Here is a 19885-nt window from a genome sequence, read left to right on the forward strand (position 1 = left end):
AGGCTGGCGCCTTTCTCACTAAAGCCTGCGGTGCTAGGGCCAGGCAGATGGGGCCCTGGGAGGCTCAGAGGTCATAGAGCTGGGCCAGGGTCACACAGTGACCTGGTTTCAGACAGGCAGCCCGGCTGCAGGCTCAAGTGGGCAAGGGCAGCGTGTGGCCAGATCCACAGATTCCAAGATTGTGAGAGATGAAAAAGGCCGTCCCATGGAGCACGGAAAGCCGTGGGTCCCCCTGGACCATTGGGGTGACGGCTGGCATCTGGCAGAGGGGTTTTACCTAAGAAGCACAGGGTCCATTCCCTCTGCTCTGAAAGATCTGCTTGGCACGTCCCCTCCACTCTCTGTTGCTCCCCACCCTCAGCCGGAGGCCACCTGCCCTGTCATTTCCACTGACATATTTGAGATCTTCCACACAGGATACACTACTCAGCAATAGAAAGGAACTGCCACACACAACATGGGTGAACCTCCCAGACACGATGTGGAGAGCGAGAAGGCAGACACGAAGCACACCTTCTGCGGGACGCCATTTATACTAAGCCCCAAAACTGCCCACACTCGTCGATGGTACTGGAAGCCAGGGTGACCTCTGAGGTGGGGGTGGGGGAGGTGGGGAGCCAGTAGTGACTGGAGGGGAGTAGCAGGTGGCAGGTGATTTTCTTTGCTAGATGCTGGTTCCACAAGTGGGCTCACTTTCTAAAAATTAACCCAGCCCCAGGCACGTAGATTTGTGCACGGCCCATTTCTGTGGGTGTGTTTTGCTGCAATAAAAAGTTGGAAGCCAAGAATAGATTGAGTGGATAATATGATGGATAGCCACCCTCGCTTAACTCTAGGACGGGAGGGTGGCCCAGGCAGCACAGGGCACTTGGCTCACTGCTGAGCGCTCTCCTTGAATTATTCACTCAACGCCCCCTCCCTGACGGACTCGGCTTGTCTCTGGTCTTCCCTGTCCCATACGCTGCTGCCTTGAGGTGCCAGCGCTCCCCTGGGCGTGGTGAGGGGCAGGGCTTGCCGCAAGCAGGACCTCCTCCTGGACACCAGGGCCGCGGCCCGCAGCGCTTCCTTCCCTTCCGCCCAGCGGTCTTTCCGCTCTTGCGTCACTGCCTGGCCAGGCTGCCCTGTCCTGCAGACTTAGCCACGACCCAGCGGCCCAAGCCATCAGCTGCTCCCTTCCCACTTCCTTCTGGGTCTCCCCAGACCTCGCCTGGCTCCTCACGTGGCACCTGGCAGAGAGGCAGCGGCCAGAGCATGAAGTGGCCAGGACGCTGTGGCCGGCTCACAGCCTGTGTCAGGGTGGGGCGGGACTGACCGACGTTAATGCATGGGTGAAGCAGGCTGGTGACCAAATGATTAAAACAAAGGAATGAGTGAAAATGAAGCAAGGAAGTAATGAATAATGATAAAAGAATTTGGGGGGGTGGGGAGTCACAAACTTAAAGACTTGTAAAAAGTTTTTGTTGTGAAATATATAGAAAACTGTAGGGGCCTGCCCGGTGGCGCAAGCGGTTAAGTGCGCGAGCTCCGCTGGCCCAGAGTTCGCTGGTTCCGACCCCGGGCGCGCACCAACGCACAGCTTGTCAGGCCACGCTGTGGCGGCGTCCCATATAAAGTGGAGGAAGATGGGCACGGATGTTAGCCCAGGGCCAGTCTTCCTCAGCTAAAAGAGGAGGATTGGCAGACGTTAGCAAAGGGCTGATCTTCCTCAAAAAAAAAAAAAAAAGAAAGAAAACTGTAGAAAAATGTAGTTTAATTATTATAAAACTGTAATTATTATAAAGTAGATATCTAATTAACCGTCACCTGGGCATTAGAACAATACCAGTGCCCCCAGAATCCCCCACTTCCCTTGAGTGCTAACAGGAAGGACTCAGCCTGGGTCAGGCTGTCTGTGACTACAACTTATTCTCACAACGAGGCTCTCAGGTAGGCACTATTATTCCCCACTCTTTGTAGATGGGGAAACTGAGGCACAGAGAGATTAAATAGGTTGCCACAGCTGGTAAGCAGAAAGCTGGGATTTGAACCCACGCAGTCTGGACCTCTGGCCCACGCTCGTAACCACTGAGCTCCCCTGCCTCGCCCTTGAACAATATGTGAATGAATGAGTGATGATTGGTACTTCACCAGGGAGGAGGCAGCCTGCATGAACACCCCCAAAAAAGGCATCTTCTCAAATCAGGCCAGACTGCCGGAGAGGCAGGGCTTCCCAGTCTGGCCCGAGAATCTTGGCCTCTACCTCAGATGCCACCTTCTCCACTCTCAGGCCTTCCCCAGACGGGATGGGCTGGCCAGTTCCTCAAAGAGGAAATCCCCAAGCCTGGGCCACGGAGGCAGGCTGTGTGGAGAGGGATTTGGCATCAGAGCCTGAGGCCAGGCAAGCCTACCAGGATCTTCTGTCAGGAGAGGGAATCTAGGGCTTCCCAGGATTGGAACAAATGACACAGTTCTTCCCCAAGTCTCACTTAAAGCCCTCCTGCTGCCCTTTCTTGAGCGAGAACAGCTTGGACCCCGATGCCAGGCCCTATGATGAAGGCCTCCTGGGCCAGCCCACAGGGCCAGTTCTTGCCTGGCGCCTAGAGGGGGTGCAGGATGGGGCCCCTGAGCCACTGCTAGATGGGAATCAGACAGGCCACTTGGCGGTGACACTGGCTGTGTGGGGCCGAGGCTCTAACGGCAAGCAGGTGTCTCTGTGCAGAAATGCAAGCCACTCACAATCCCTCTGCTTCCCAAGGGACCCCGAGTCTTCTTTCCTCAGCAAATCAGACCAGAAATGGGTTCTGGCTGGGTTGGGGATGGACCTTGAGGCCTCCCCAGAAGGGAACCAGGTGTCTGCACTGGGTAGACGGCCAAGGACACACCTGAGTCACACCCTGGGAATCCCACCTCCTGGGAACTCCTCCTCCCTTGGGCCTGATGACAATGCTGTCCAGCCCTTGGACTAGGGACTCCAGAGTGCGGCCCCCAGCCCAGACATTCAGGGGACTGCAGGAGGCCATGTACACAGACTGCAGGGTGTGGGCACAGTGGCCTGGAGGCCGACTCACACAGGCCTGCTTTGAACTCGGACTCCGTTGCTGGTTGCCTGCCCTTGGTAAGTGCGTTCCAGCTCCCTGAGCCTCAGGTGTCTCACCTGCAAAAAGGCACCAACAACTGTGCCCGTTTCAGGGGCTCCTGTGAGGATTAAGTGAGGGCCAGGCGCTTAGCTTGGCAAACGCTGGCTATCACTAGGTGTCACTGTGCACAGGGCTGTACCTGAGGTGCACTGGGGCACACAGGTGAGGGAGGCCAAGAGGCAGGGCGGCTTCTCGCTGTTTATGCAGGGCTTTGAGTAAGATGTCACAGGAACGAGAGCAGGCACTCCAGGCTGGGACAACCTGTGCAAGGCTCGAACAGAGGGACAGGCTCATGTCCACTGTTGGGGCTGTTGCCTGAGAGCTGAGTGGGACAGTGAAGTGCACCCCGTGGTCTAGAGCTGGGTGAGCTGTAGTCGAGGGCAGGGGCTCTGGGGGTGGGACAGAGGCTTTCCCAGACAGGTCCTGCTGAGGACAGCAAGCGAGGCCATGGACTCCAGCCTGAGTCCTGGGTGCAGGGCTGGGGCTGTCTCCAGCGCCCTGCAGCGTCTGGCAGAGCTGCTGACACCGAGGAGGCCCCAGGCAAACACCCATCTGAGGACCGGGGACTCTGCAAGCCAGCCCCACTACAAAGCTGGGAGCCCCGGCTCCTCCTGTGCGGGCTGCTAGGGAAGCCCGAGGCCCGGCCCGTCCTGGCCCGGGAGCGCCGCTTCCTCGCTGACTGGCCCGGATGTGTCACGCAGTGAAAGTTCGTTAAAGCTCATCAACCAGCCAGCAAGGCTAAAGCCAGCAGCAAGCTGCCGCTGCAAGGGGGTTGTGCACTTTATTTGAGCTTGAAGCGAATTCCAGTAACAAGAATGCCTCCAGATCAGTTACCAGGGCTGGGCTGCCATTTCCACGTCTCTCCAGTCGAGACAGACTACAGGGAAGTCAGCCTGGGACTTGCCAAGGGCTCTACCTCTGCCACGTCCAGGGGGATACGGGACCATGGACACACAGGTCTGGATGAGGGGCAGCCACCCGCAGACGGGGTTTACAAAGGTGTGAGGCAGCTGTCACACTGTCCTGCATCAAGCACCAGGACCGATGATGCTGCCACCTCGGGACTGAAGTGCTCCTCCTGAAGGCCAGCGGACGCCCACACTTGCTGCGGCGGTGACCACACCCCACAGGCTGCCTGCTCCAACCCTGCCTTTCTGGGAACCTGCACTTGCTCTCTCACCAAGGATTCTTCCTAGAGGATCTAGATTGGCCACTATAACGGAGAGATAATTTTAGTCTAAACTGCAGTGTGAATTCAATAGATCCTTTCAGGATTTATCTGGATCTTCTTCCAGCCTGTGACATTTTTTGTTTCTGGAAGGTGGGCCTTCTGCTCTTTTGCTGCCTCTGGTTGGGTCTACCCAACTGTTTGTACTGAAATGAGTGGGGATGCCCTCACCAGGTCCTCTCAGGCACTGCTAAGGGCATGGTCTTCGATCAGGGTCATCAGTGCTTTATAGAACTTGAGGCATTGTAGGCTTCAAATGAACAGCCTTCAGACCCTGCACGAAGTTGACGCTACAAAATGCCAGTCAACCACTTACCTACTCTTGCTTATGAGAAGTGAACTCCGGCAGGAAACATCTGTACCAATGGGCGTTGCATCACAGCTTACTCTCGGTGCTAACTCTCCTGACACTTCCTCAAAGTAAAACCACAGGTACGTGTGGTTGGGGGGTGAGGTGGGGCAGGAAGGGAGGGAAGGTGACACACAAGACACTGCGGACCAGAGCAGGGTAGCTGGGGAAGAACATGAGCCAATCGATCCACACGTGCTTTCTTACCCCGGTTCCTTGGGGTACGGGAAGCCCTCTGGAGCAGCTAGGCTAGGTCCACCCATTGTTCTTTGTCAATAGGTCCCCAGACCTCTAGGGGCACAATTTCTACAAGCAGCTGCTTTCAAATGTGCTCTGTGAGCCAAGGCTGGTGACCATGAAGCAAAGGACAGAAAGCTCATTACCCCTATCACACACTGGAGCAGAGGAACCTGAAGAGCAGAGGCCCAATAACACGGGGAAGCAGCCACACGGGTGCTCATCCCACTGGACTCCCAGGTCTGAGCAGCACAGGAAGAGCTGCTGCACGCCAGAGAGCAGCCTGCAGGTCACCTCGATTCCTCACGTCCTGTCCCGTCTTCCCATCACAGGGAAACCGAGGCAGCCCAGGGAGAAAACATCCTCCAAATGCTTGCAGGTCCAGAAACTGTGGCTTCCATTTAGGGAGGCGAGCACTGGACAGCACAGCTCCGAGATGCGCAGCAGCGGGTGACAACTACGCGCCCACTAGCAGTTAAGCCCACCAGCGAGGCCCGGGAATTGACATCGATGGGTCCCTGGGCTGCTAGGTGGGACTGGAAAGGCCAGGTCACTCCATCTTCCTCTCCACGGACCTTTCGGTTCCGGGCGGGTAGGGGGCAGAAATGAAGGTGGGAAGGATGCTCCGAGTAACCAATGCACTTCAAAAGGGGACTCGCCACCTGCTGGAGACGCCACCACCGTGGGAGCAGAGGGCTACAGACCTGGGCTCGTCCTGCCCTAAGGTTCAAAACAAGACCGGGGCAGCTACCTGATTCTGCCTTGACTTCCTCAGCCCTGAAGCCCCGGAGCGACGCCAGCACCACACAGGGGCGCAGCAGCCACACCTCACCTCCTTTCACAGATCGTGGACGATTCGGACCAGGGAGAAGATAAAGCCTCTCCTGGCCTCTCCAGCTAACTGCTGGACAGGCTCGGCTTCCGTGCGCCGAGCAGCTGGTCCAAGCGGGCTGGGCAAGCAGCAGGTGAAGGCGCACTTCCAGCTTCAGCACCAGCACTGCGGCCTAAGGGCAGGTGCCACTCCGGGAACAACGCTTTGCTTCCCCACCAGTGAGGGGCCACAGCTTGGAATGGGGGTTAGCACTTAGCCCAACTCCGGTGACAGGATTTAATTCGTACAGTCCTGGGGTGTAGACATTTCTTTGATTTTACTGTTTTTCTGATGGAAATTTAGATAACAGCTGTCCAGAAGTGGAGCTTGGATTTGGTCACAAAGCCTGTGTTCCTAGTCACTCTACTACATTCTCTGGTAAAACGATATTTCACCTTCAACTATTATGGAATCAAGACATTGTTTCAGAAACACCAAGCAAGCGAGAATTACTGACAAGACCCACCGGAACTGTATTTTGTTTTTCAGTCCGGTCCTTACTGATCTAATCAAGATCTTGGTGGGCAAATTTAACTGCCCCCCACCAACCCCACCCCTCAGCGAGTCCTGCTACTTATCACTGGTCTCATTTATGAATGCACTGCCTATCCATTAACACAGACAGCTGACGGCTTCATCTTACAGGCTGGTCGCGGGCTCTGATTCAGCAACCCAGCCAACGCTGCCATCCACAGCGCTGACACCAGGGATGATGTTGCCACTGCAGGTGGCAGGCAGTCACCTTGCCAGGAAACAGTGCCGTCCTGAGGGAAGCCTTCCTAAGAGATACCCGACTGTGGGAAGCAGAGACTGAGGGAGACATGTTAAAAGCTCCAGGAGATGACTGAGTTAAGAAGAACGACTCAGGGGCCAGCCTGCTGGCGTAGCAGTTAAGTGCGCACGCTCCGCTGCGACAGCCCGGGTTTGGATCCTGGGCACGCACCAACGCACCGCTTGTCAAGCCATGCTGTGGCGGCATGCCATATAAAATAGAGGAAGATGGGCACAGATGTTAACCCAGGGCCAGTCTTCCTCAGCAAAAAAAAAAAAGAGGAGGATTGACAGATGTTAGCTCAGGGCTTATCTTCCTCACAAAGAAAAAAAAGAATGACTTATTTCACCTCCACATTCTTCCAGTAGAGGACAGACAACCACAGCACCTCCTGCATAGTGTTCAAAATTTCCTGAAGGAACTAAGCCTGTTTGGTTTAGAGGAGAGGCAGAATGAGATAGAACAGCCTTCCTGAAACTTAAAAAGTTATCATGTGGAGGATGGAGCACTGGTTCTGTGCACTGTCCAGAGTACAGAAACTGATCTACTTGGCAGATGAGAAAACATTTAAAAAAAAGGGTAACAGCATATATGAAAACAAAACACATGTGTATGCACCTATACAGAATTGTTATACTGCATATACACACTCACACTGGACAGGAAAACAGAGCTCCTTGGTTAAGTCTGTGAGAGCACAGACTTTTAATTTTTGTTAAAAAACGCTTAACTCCTTTGAAAAGCAGCCTTTGGATGGATACGACTCGCCAGCAGCTGGGATGGGAAGTGTGGGCGAGGGCAGTGTGGCTGTGCACGCTGTTTAAGAACACTTGGGAGGAACCACGATATTCTATCCTAGCAGCCATCTCCTCCTAACATCGGTTGGTAGGTTACTAACAAACTCATTTCGTTTTCCCTGAGCACACACTTGTAGGGTAAAGGAGAGGCAGAGGGCTCTGCTGAGGGCACAAACGCGATCTGGAGGCAGCGTGTGATTCTTCCGTGGGGGGAGCGAGTGCATGTGCTCTTTCTGGGGAGGGAGTCTGACCTCCCAATCATACTGAAGCTGCACACAGTTGGCCTGTCCAAGAAAGTTGGGGCTCAACCCCAGATCGGGCAAGATGCTCAGCGATCTCAGAAGCACCACAAACGATGGTGTCCTTACGAGGAACTCAGCTTCTGCACAGTGCCAGCCTAACCCTCATTCTGCATTCCACCTGCCACCGAACCACCCACAAGTTTCCCCAGACATAATCATGAAAACACCTGAGAAAGAAAGGAATTAGTGTGTGAAAGGCATGGATGGATTTTATTTATTACCCTATATCTACAATTTAATTTGAGGTAAAATATAAGCAACACATAAAAATGCCTATTTCTGCTACCATGTAATATAATTCTCCATTGTGAATATTGTGATAAAGCTAATGAAAACTCTATGCCATCACATACTCTAGCTTTTCATATAGCTGGTATTTTACAACTCTTACTTTGTTTGTGAAATCTCAACACATGTAAGATTCTCCTACAAATGGTGTAGAATATCAGAGGGCGCATAATTAGCCTACTGACCCATCACTCCCCACACTGGAGCCTCGATGTCACAAGTAGTATTATAAAATAATGAAGGCAATGAAAACCCCTCGAGTCTGATCCAAGCCGGAACAGTGTTCCAAAGCAATCCACAGCACGACAGGTGACATGATGGTGAAGCTGCAGTGTCACTGAGTTTGCCCACACACTCAGACCTGACCTTACACTTCTGGCACACCATGCGTTTTATTCGGAGGAAATGTAAATGTGGAAGAGGTTCTCCGTGCTCCACCTATAAGCCACACGCTGAGATACTGATCTCTCACTGGATGTCAGGGGATCCAGATGGATGTTTTTTAATTATGATAAAAAACATATGAACAATGATAGATAGTTTAGGAAAAGGTTTAGTCAAATATACAGATACTAACTGTTCACTCAGTCATTAAGGAGAGCCGTGAACAAAAGGATCATTTAAATGATTTTTCAAATAGAAAAACTAAAGAAGTGAACTATCACAGGTGTTTTCTTCACTGGAGAAGCTGAGATGTTCCAGTAGGAGATATCTTCACTTGATTCGAAAATAAACACCATAGCTGAAGGCTCTGCTGAATATGTAAAAAATCTGATCAGAGTCATCCCTGTCATTTTCCCTGTCATTTTCCCAGCACTGCTGTAAACTCCTTATAATACATTCCAAAGCAAACCAGCCATTCCAAATCTACAGTCACTCTGCTCTTTAATTCAATTCACAGAACTGCTGAAAAAGTAGACATTTCTATCTAAAAGTAGAAAAAAAGGTTTGTATAGAAGGTATTTCTGTTATACAAGTATATTACACAGCTTGGGGCAGTAACAGGTCCGAAAAGCTCTTCTCACCCACTGATATTTTAAGCTAAAATAGGAGAGAAAACAAACAAGCAAGAAAACAGGTTAATCTCATTATAGGAACTTAACATTCACAAATATCACAACTTAATTAGCACTTAAATCCATGAATTGACAGTATATGGCAAATTGCATGACAAAAAAAAGTCACTAAAAAAACACTCTGTCAGGTACAGATCAGAGCTGACTGCGATCGAGCTGCCCCCAAGAGCTGTCACGCAGACGTTCAGCGGCCCAGCCTGCGTGGGGTCAACACCGCGTGAGCACCAGGTTCTGCTGACTCATGGTCTAGAGCTGCCCTGGCCCTCCTGTTAGGAATGTGGCCACATTTAAGAAGTTTGGAATAAGAGGATCAGGCTTGTAACTTAATTATGCAAGATGCACGATGGGTTGTGCAGCTCGGCCAGACTCTGCTACACTATCACCATGAGGGAAGAAGCTGGTCTAGTGATACTGACTCACAGTGAATCGCAATGGTGAGGAAAAGGTTTGCCCTACAGATTAGAAACAAAGCATTTTCCTTTTAAGGCAAAAGGGCTTTTACATCTTTGACTGACAGACATATATTGATGCAAGGAAAATCTCTCTGCTTGAATCTTCTGGCTCAAACCATCCAGTATGGCTTACACTTGGACCTCACACGCCCTGAAGGCGGGGCCCTCATTTATGGCAGAAGCAGGGGAAACGTTAGCTTATGAGTACGCAGATGGTTCAGCCGGATACCACGTGGCACCCCAGACACAGAGATGCTTTACCCTCGGAGGGGAGAGGTCTACCACGTAGGGTCTGGTTCTTGTTTGATCTGCGAGTTTCCATCAGTCTCCTTTATTTCTATCATGAAAAACAGAAAGGAACTGATTAACTGCACTATTAATGCAAATCTGCTCCATTATAAATCCACTGTTTCCAAACAACTTACTATAAAATGATTTAATAGGAATTACAAGATACTAACGATAACATTTTCAGAGACAACAATATTTCTCTAGCAATAAGTTCTAGATTTTGTTACTTATGTTTTCAAAGTAACAAACATAACTTATGTGTTTAAAGGACCTGCACTATCTAGGTTAGATAGTAGTCATCCAACTGTTTCAGAATTCATTAAGAGTCATCTGGGGAAAATGGAGCAAAAGAACACATGGTCATCTCTGAACACAATGTTTCTGGGCATAAACTACAAATCTAATTCACCCAGAAACAAAAGAACAAAACCACCACACAGTTCTAGTTTTCTAGTTGAACAGCTTTAAAAACACACTTAATCTTTTGCTCTAACAAAAGTCTTAAGGAACTTCCGTTTTTGACAACCAGACTAGCCTCTTTACCTTCTGCAGGAACTTCCAACTGGCTTGGCTCAGCTGATTCTGAAGAGAAACACATTAAGATTTACTTTAACATTGTTCAAAGTTGTTTTCAATTATTTAAAAAGCCTAGAGGGAGGATGAGGGGAGAAAGCTCTCCAGACACTGTCCACAGAGCACAAGTCTAGGATGAAACAACAGCCACAGATTCTTGGGATTAAAAACACAGCAACTCAACTAGACTTTCAAAAATCTACTTTTCTGAAATGTGTCGTTAGCTTACACAACCAAAGTCTTAAGTAAGAGTCTTCATTGATAGAGCTCTAACACGGAAGGAAGAAGTTCCTTCTCCATGTCTTCTCCCCCTTCCTTCTGCGAGCTCCTTTTCAATAAAAGCCTTTCATTACTTTCAATGAATCACAGTAGGAGGCCAAAACACTTGTTTCTAAGGAATTTTGAAAACCACAATACACGCATTTCCACCCAACACAATTTGGCATACAGCAACCATTAGAAACAAATCGCATAAAGAGTAAAAAGTTAAAGAGACGATCTTCTCACTCAAAAATTACATTCTACACCATCGGTCTTAGGGTTCCTGGCCTTATCCCTGACCTGGGACAGTGGGATCAGATGGCACGTGTCCACGGCTCTCAATTAGGACCTACAGTTTGAGCTTCTACAGGCTCTCAAACACAGGGGTCAAAGAAACAAAGTCTAAGCGTGAGTGCGCATGTGTGTGACTGATTCTCCTTAAAGTTAGGCGAACGTAAGCATGTTGAGGCCACACAACTTCGTGTGATAGCTTGTGCTGAAAAAATAGGAATATTTCTGTGTTTTACCCTGCTTAACTTACCTTGTATCACTGGACCTTCTGACTCACTCTGATCAACCAACTCTGAAAATAAAGCAGATTCAAGTAATAATTTCATGACATGCTGCTACATTTGAAAAGCAGTTTTACATATGTTCTCTGTTATGATGCTCCAACTATGCCAAACAGGCACTATTTTCCTTATGACAAGAGAGAAACAAACATTAAGACTTCTGGTACATCCTATCAAAATAACTGGTTCACAATAATTACCATAAAATTCTATTACAGACCACTGCACAAGGATGAGAACAAAATCAAACATTTTAAACATAAAGTAGGGGGCAGGGAGGCGTAAAATACAATGTTCCTTGAAACTAAAAATTACACAGGAGACAGAGCAATTGGGATTAATAAAAAAATACTCAAAGAAAAAAATTATCATGGGATTTCCTTAAATAACAAAGTTCCTTGGTGTGATTAAAGCTAAATGTCACAAAAAGCTAAATGTCACAAAGATGATTCAGAATCTATTAAAAAAAAGAGCTCATGGTTTAGGGGTACAAGCAAATGAATAAATTTTATGATACAGTGAAACTGAAAAGTTGCAAGCAGAAGAGAGTAACCAAATCCATGACACAAAGAGCAAGGTCCAAACTGTGAAGGGTAGGGTGCAGGGTGACAACCCTATGACTTCTCAGGTCATAGAGGCAAACCAGCAGCTCACAGGCTCTGCTGCTCGACAGCCACTGAAAACTCCTGGACATGAAATCCAAGAGGTTACACTTTCCCAGTGAACAAACTGATAGGGGATGGATTTTCCAGAGTTAGAATAATAATGCCAACTGGAAAAAGGAATGAAATGCTAATGGTGTTAGAAAAGGATAATTCCCGCTTCTGAAAAGTTTTAATAATAAAGTGAATAGAACAATGCATAACATACTAGCACAATTAAGTTTTGCTAAAAACACTATTTAGAATGATAAGAACATCAGGGAACTGGAGGAACACTTACATTTGTTCCCGCAACAATATCTGAGAGCCCAACGTGTGCCAGACACTATGCTTAAATATGAACAGAAGCGAGCTAAATCACAGTAAAAGACCCACTTATATCCAGCACAGAAATCATTACATAATAACAGTCAAAGTAATAATAGTAGTAATAATAACAAATATAGATTGTTATTTATTGAGCACATACTATAGGCCAGGCATTGTTTTAGGTTAGGAGGTCAACAAACCTTTTCATAAAAAGCTAGTTCATAAATATTTCAGGCTTTGCAGGTGACACAGTCTCTGTTCCAACTTCTCAACTCTACCATAAGCAAATAGGCCTGGTGGTGTTCTAATAAAACTTTATTTATAAACACAGGTAGGAACTTGCTGATCGCTGTTTTAGATGCTTGATATATAATGAGTCACTTGAAATGCTCTAAAATTCCCAAAATGGGTACTAACATCATTACCATTTTATGCATGCGTAAACAGAGATAAAAAGAAGTTAAACTCACCCAATTTTACATCTATAAAGTGCCTGGTGCTTTACACTGAGGCTAAAACAATGACTTTGCATGGTAACTGCAGTAAGTGAAGTGAAATATTACACTCTGTGAAATAAGTGAGCCTGTGTGTACACACACCCACCCACACACAACCTGTCACATCCCAGAAAAGAAAAAACCAGAAAAGCCTCAAGAAAATACTCACGGTTATTAATCACAAGTCCTGGAAATGGTCTAAAGAGAGAAACAAATTGTGTAACAGTTCATTTTTACTCTACAAGAATTTACATGTATATTCAGTTTATTCAACTAATATTTAATTCATGTCATTTATGTTATCCACTACTTTTTAATCTTATACTTTTTTATCTATAGAGAGATAACATAGATACATGAATAACTAATATGGAACATTATTAGAAAAAGTTACACTAAAGATGGTGGGAAAACAAAAAATAAGAACAAAGAAAAGGGAACAGAGTAATTTTAGTGAATTGGTCTAATGGAAGACAGTTTTTCCCCAGACCCTTGGGGCAACGAAACGGAGTTGAGACAAAAAACACAGGAATTTTAGGGAAAAAGTATTGGGAAAAGATGAATGATGAAAAAAAGCTTGGGAGGGTAATACATTAGCTATTTCTGAGAGCCAGTCCTCAGTGATTTATACTTAGTGGGAACCTGACAGTTAACCCATTGGGTAGATTTAGAGATAGCTAAGTTTCTGGGAATTGGAAGGGAAGATGAAGACATCTTGAGACTTCTGCTGAGGTGGATGGAAAAGAGGAAACTTGCTGAACACTTATTGTGACGAGCACACACGGACGAATGTAGTTCTCCTGATGCTGTTAGAGGGCAGGTATACTCATCACTGCTACTCTGGGTGAGGAGCTGATGCTCTCACAGGGAGCAGTTACAATCTCACTGTGCCGACAAGGCAACAGTAGTGACTTGGCTGACACGGGATCAAATCCCTGTCTGGTGTGAAGCCCATGACGATGCCTAAGACAGGGGCTGGCAAAATTTTTCTGTACACGGCCAGATAATAAGTATTTTAGGCTTTGCAGATTATACTGTTTCTGTCCCATCTACTCACTTTTACCACTGTAACATGAAATCAGCCATAGATAATATGTAAACAAATGGATGTGGCTGTGTTTTAACAAGACTTCATAAAAACAGGTGGCAGGCTGGATTTGGTCCACAGGCCATGGTTTGCTAACCTCTGCCTTAAAATCTGGAGAATTAAAAGTCATCTCAGGGAGAAGAGAATCTAATAGTACAATAACAAAAGTACAGTGGTCCCCCCTTTTCTGTGGGGGATATGTTCCAAGACCCCCAGTGGATGCCTGAAACCAAGGATAGTACCAAACCCTATGCTTTTTCCTATACATACATACCTACAATAGGCTTAATTTATAAGTTAGGCACAGGAAGAGATTCACAACAATAACTTCTCTTTAGCGTATCCAAATTACCAGCATCACTACTCTTGTGCTTTGGGGCTGTTATTAGTAAAATAAAGGTGACTTAACACCAGCACTGTGATACCTCGACCATTGATCTGACAACTCAGATGGCTACTATCCGATGGATAAAGGGATGATTCATGTCCTGGGCGGGATGAGGCAGAAGGGCACAAGATTTCATCACACTACTCAGAACGGCATGCAATTTAAAACTTATGAATGGTTTATTTCTGGAATCTCCCATTTAATATTTTCAGATGGTGGTTGACCACAGGTAACTAAAACCTCGGAAAGCGAAACAGGAGATATGGGGGGACACTTTTATTCGTTCATTTCATCATATGGTAAACTTGATTCTGTTACTACATACGAGTGCCTTTTAGAAGGTGACAGCCTCATGATCTCCAGAGTCATTCTTATGACCAAGCGGGGAACTCCCGCACTTACCTAATGACTGTGAATTTAATGAACTCAGCAGAATCTAAGATCCTTCTCATGGAGCTGATTTCCAGGTAACTGGGGGCTTTGAAGGACACTCCAGGAGGCATGCCATCGACCACCACACAGCCAGGGTTAATTGTGATTTTCCTGTAGGGAACTTTCACAGGGAAACCCATACCAATAGCTTCACCTATAATGAGACAAACAGCATAAAAGCATAGATTAACCCTCCACCTTAGGAAGCGTTAAAAAGCACATGACCAACATTTATTTTAGGACGTCTTCACTGTTAACTAAGGTCTTTGTACACTTCAAACAACCTTACATTCAATTTTATTCACTTTGATGTTGACCATGATCAACAGTATGACACATTTAATGTTTCCTTATTAAAGAACTTTAGTAAAACCAAAATACTTCTTTTTTAACTTTATTTTCTTTTATATAGGAAGATTACAACTATGTGAGCACAATCTGTTAAAATCTTATTGAAACAAAATTTCCTTATTGCAAGCTGCACTATGCAAATGCAAAACTTACCAAATTTTCGACTGAAGAGGTCATTAACTTGTTCTCTTAGCTGTCTAGCCTTTTCAACTTTTGACAGTCTTTCATTATCATCATCTAAAAAAGTTAAATAGAAAATTCATAATTTAATAATGCAATTCTAATTTCAAGTAAATTTTTGCGTGCTCTGTGCAACTCGTTTTATGTTTTCAGAATATTTAAGTATTTTAAACTAAAGAAGAATGAAATAATTTAACCAAATGATTTAACAGTAATATCAAATTGAAAATTCTACAACTTTATTCGTGTTATAAAGAGCTTTACTTGCTGTTTTATACAGATATTTTTAAACAATACACTAGGCATCCGTGTGGCCAACAGATTTCAGCTCACACCAAGTCCAATAACTGCCCAGAGCTGTTTAGACACAAACTGACAAGGTGGGGTACTGGTTCACAATCCCTGTGGCGCTGCAGAGGGGACTGCAGCCCTATGCAGTGCACTCGACACCCTGGGACAACCAGAGCAAACCCAAATCATGTGTCATGAAAATGAGAGCCCCCGCCAACCAGGATAAAGGCAGAGAAATCATACCTGGAATTGTCACTTGAATGATGTTAAGATCTTCAACACCTGATGCAGTAGTATTAACACTGGGCGATGAATTTATTTTTCCTTAAAACAGAAACTTAAGATTAAAACATATACAAAATGTAATTAAATCTTCTCTAAGAACGTGCTTATAATTCAGACTACTTAAGACAGTACTTTAACCCAACTTTGTTCAAGGTTTGCTCATTTTCATGGAATGTTTTATCCTTCTGTGACGTTAAGCCTCCTGAAAAGACTGCTTTTCACTTTTTTCTCTTTCTCGTGGTGCTTAGTACAGCATCAGTCACATACAGATTCTCAACTATTAAAGAACTAAAAATTGTAAACTAGTCACAGCCACAATTTTCAATGAGCTTTCCTGGTTTTATCTCAATAGCTGTTCTTTAAAAAACTGTTTTAGCCATAGCTACAAAATAAATTTCTGACAGCATGTTTTCTGTAGCAAGGACACCTACTTGGAGGGCTCTTAGAGGAGGTGGTGCTCTCCTTAATTGCTGTCTCAAACATCTCGGGCCTAAAAACAAGAAAAGAGAAAAAAACATGTGTGCTAATTATCCAATAGTAAAACATTAAAAAGCAAAAGATCTAAAAACTCAGTTAACTTTCTGTAAATATGCATTCGAGTTCGATTCTAAGTAATGGAAAAACAGAAATAACATGGTTATCTAAAGGAACACATAGAAAAAGACTAATGATAACTGTGATTGTAACACCCACCCCAGCCCTATCTAGCTTTACCAGCTTCTGCCCGTGGTTTCAACAGATCTTGGAAAGATTCAGTGCTAGCCTTGAGAATGGGAACAGGAAGTGCTCCGTACGCAGGCAGCATGGGAACACAACAGGCTGTGAAAACTTGAGCACAAGAGCCTTTCTCTCTCAGGAAGCAGAGGGCTTAGCTACTGCCAGACCTCTACAAACCTGGCCAAAAGCACAAAAGGTCCCCTTATGCTAAGCAATGTCAGCTCTGATTATGTGACAGCCTTCTGGGTGACTCAAAAGCAAGTGTTAATAAATCAAACATAAAATTTATTTCAATCAATTTCAAGTAATTCTTGAGCATCGATATGTAGTTTTAATTCCAATTATTCCCATCTATTTCAATTGTGTTGGTCTAATTAACAGATCTCCAAGCAAATACGAGAGAAATTTAAAACATTCTGTACATTGGAGAAATAAAAGGGCTTTATAACACTGAACCACTGCTTAGATTCCAGCGGGATCAACCACTAAAAATATAACAGTGTGTAAATTTAACAAAATCAAGTTGTTTTCCCTCTGGCAAGCTAGAGCACTCCTTCCTTCTTTTAACCAATTATGAAAAATTTAAAACATATACAAAACATATACAGCTTAAAGGACTTTTTCTGACTGTAAGGCTAATTTGGCCCTGCCACAAAGGTGAATCCATGTACTCATCTCTCAGCATCAACAGTATCAACTCATGGCAAATCTCGTTGCATCTAATTTCCTTACTGCTTTTTTTTTTTTTTTTTGGTGAGGAATATTGTCCCTGAGCTAAGATCTGTTGCCAATCTTCCTCCATTTTGTACGTGGGACGCCACCACAGCATGGCTTGATGAGCAGCATGTAGGTCCACGCCCAGGATCCGAACCCATGAACCCCGGGCCACGAAAGAGGAGCATGCAAACAACCTCTACACCACCCGCCCGGCCCCTAATTTCCTTACTTTTTAATGATGAACTTAATTTTGGCTTTGTTTCTAAGTATCTTCTCCAGCCTTGGAATGCCAAAAGTAGATGGTCGTCGGAACGGCACACCCTCGGGCAAGCCTTCCACATAAAAATCTTCTGGGAAAGATTCGAACAATGCAAACGGCACTTTCACAGCTTGTTTAAGGCCAAGAGCCTCACCTATAAAACACACACACACATTTCTCTTATTTCTGAACTTTATAACTTTTCTTAAGTTAAATCTTTTTAAAAAATGCATTTTGAATTACATTTTGCAGCTACTAAAATCAAACTCATTTTTTAAAAATCACATTAAATTTTTTTTTTTTTGAGGAAGATTGGCCTTGTGCTAACATCTGTTGCCAATCCTGTTTTTTTCTTTTTTTCTCCCCAAAGCCCCACTACACTGTTGTGTATCATAGCTGTGGAGCTGCAGCTCTTCTATGTGGCAGCTCTTCTATGTGGGACACCGCCTCAGCGCGGCTTGATGAGTGGTGAGTAGGTCCGCGCCCAGGATCTGAACCTGTGAACCGCGGGCCACCAAAGGAGAACGCACAAACTTAACCGCTACGCCACCAGGCTGGCCCCAAAAATCATATTAATTTTAATTTTAGAATAATGTCTTCAATTTCTCACCGCTCAGAAAAGTGGGAAAAATTATGAAATTCATGCCTGCAAAACCCACACACCTCCGATGACAGTAATATTTAAATGCTGAACATTTTACTCTACTCAAATTCTTCTATTTTAAAAAAGCTGCCTTGTATTTTAATAATAATGTTTCAAAACAAACTTACCGCATTTTTCATTGAAAAGATTTTCAACTTTCTGTTTTAGGTCAGTGATTTTGGCATTCCAGGCCTCTGCATGTAAAAAAAACAATAGTTAAAAGTAGCAAAATAAAGTATTTTTATTAATTCCTTTTATTTAAAATGATGAAATTCAAGAGAAATAAAATGCACATTTACCAAAGGAAAACTCCCTCCCTCGAGGCTTGAAGGGAACATTAGAACCATTAGTCTGGGTAGGTGTTCGAACGGCTGAGGTTTGAGGGTTGTTGTTATTAGGGCCTAAAGAAGAATTAAAAAAAAAATCATAGTCAACACACATATTTCATCACGCTTGGTGCTGCTTTGATTTCTCCGAGACACGCTCTTGAAGCCCAGCCTGTACGGGAAAACAGAGTGAAGCTCAGATAGCACATGAGCACTCGGCAACAAGAAGGCACTGCTGCCGATTCTTCAGACACCCACCCACCCTCCTTCCATCTCTACAATCAGACACTTTCCACCAAAACATAATTAGCTTTCTGGTGATCTGAGTTCCTTTCAATTCACTTAATGCTTCACCATGCCCTTTTGGTACCATCTAATTTTTGGTTCCCTACGTTCGTTCTTGAATATAAGCACGACTTCAGGTACAATGGTATTATGTCCACTATGAAGCTTTCCTGTGGACTCTCTCTAGCTGACTCTGACATATCCTTTCTTTGAATTCTTAATACCACTTCGAAACAATGTTATAGGTAATCAGTTATTTTCCATTAAATGACAATGAATGCTAGTTTTGGTTATTCTTATAAACCCCAGGCCCTGGCCCTTCTTATGCAGGGTCATCTAATGCTTAAACAATAAGCTTGTTTTAATCCAAAGCCTGTCAACAATTTTTTAAAAATAAACAAAAGAGGCCGGCCCTGTGGCTTAGCAGTTGGGTGTGCGCACTCCGCTGCTGGCAGCCCAGGTTCGGATCCCGGGCGCACACCGACACACCACTTCTCTGGCCATGCTGAGGCCGCGTCCCACATACAGCAACTAGAAGGATGTGCAACTATGACATACAACTATCTACTGGGGCTTTGGGGGAAAAATAAATAAATAAATAAAATTAAAAAAAAAAATAAAATAAAATAAAGAGCCAAAATAATAGGAAAATAAAAAGAAATTAAGTTTATGCAGTTTTCTTTGGAAAAGAACCAACATTCTAAATATATATCCTGAAACTGAATTTCCCAATTTGCAGAAATGTTTGTAGAGGCTCCAGGCTTCCACCTAAATTACTTTTCTATTGAGTTATCTACTTCCCATGCCTATCATGACAAAAGACGTTTGCTTGATGAACAAGTTCTGCGTTAATACCACTAACAGCCAAAAGTACACGCCAGGTACTGTACCAAGCACATTATACATTTTAACTACTTTAGTTTTCACAGGCATCGTTACCATCTCCACTTCACCGATGGAGAAACTGAACCATGGGGGCTACATAACTTGCAGTTGATCACACAGCTGCTAAGTGGTGGAGTTGGGATAGCAAGTTTCAGAGTCTGGCTCCTCAGTCTTGACCACTACACTCTCTCTGATATACTTGTGGAAAAGAATTTCATGAATCATTTCCTAGATCTAAACAATGGATGGCCGGCCAGCCCCGGGGCTTAGCAGTTAAGTGCGCGTGCTGTGCTGCTGGTGGCCCGGGTTCGGATCCCGGGTGTGCACCAACGCACCGCTTCTCAGGCCATGCTGAGGCCGCGTCCCACACACAGCAACTAGAAGGA

The 19885-nt window shown here is 45.3% G+C and overlaps 1 protein-coding gene across 8 annotated transcripts in view; it reads right to left on the reverse strand.

Annotated features, from left to right (window-relative positions):
• Window positions 1-8424: 8424 nt before the first annotated feature.
• GTF2I (general transcription factor IIi) overlaps window positions 8425-19885 on the reverse strand; it is a 117171-nt gene continuing 105710 nt past the window's right edge. For all 8 annotated transcript variants that reach the window (XM_058568942.1, XM_058568947.1, XM_058568944.1 and 5 more), the window contains 12 exons: window positions 18303-18404; window positions 18132-18197; window positions 17331-17514; window positions 16099-16157; window positions 15626-15706; window positions 15065-15148; window positions 14531-14714; window positions 12823-12851; window positions 11155-11196; window positions 10323-10361; window positions 9750-9825; window positions 8425-9001 (listed from right to left, as the gene is read on the reverse strand). In XM_058568942.1, coding sequence (XP_058424925.1) covers window positions 9767-9825; window positions 10323-10361; window positions 11155-11196; window positions 12823-12851; window positions 14531-14714; window positions 15065-15148; window positions 15626-15706; window positions 16099-16157; window positions 17331-17514; window positions 18132-18197; window positions 18303-18404 — 929 coding nt within the window. In that variant the 3' untranslated portion in view covers window positions 8425-9001; window positions 9750-9766. The remainder of the gene's footprint in view (window positions 9002-9749; window positions 9826-10322; window positions 10362-11154; window positions 11197-12822; window positions 12852-14530; window positions 14715-15064; window positions 15149-15625; window positions 15707-16098; window positions 16158-17330; window positions 17515-18131; window positions 18198-18302; window positions 18405-19885) is intronic.

Source organism: Diceros bicornis, chromosome 26, assembly GCF_020826845.1.
Source record: "Diceros bicornis minor isolate mBicDic1 chromosome 26, mDicBic1.mat.cur, whole genome shotgun sequence".
NCBI lineage: Eukaryota > Metazoa > Chordata > Mammalia > Perissodactyla > Rhinocerotidae > Diceros > Diceros bicornis.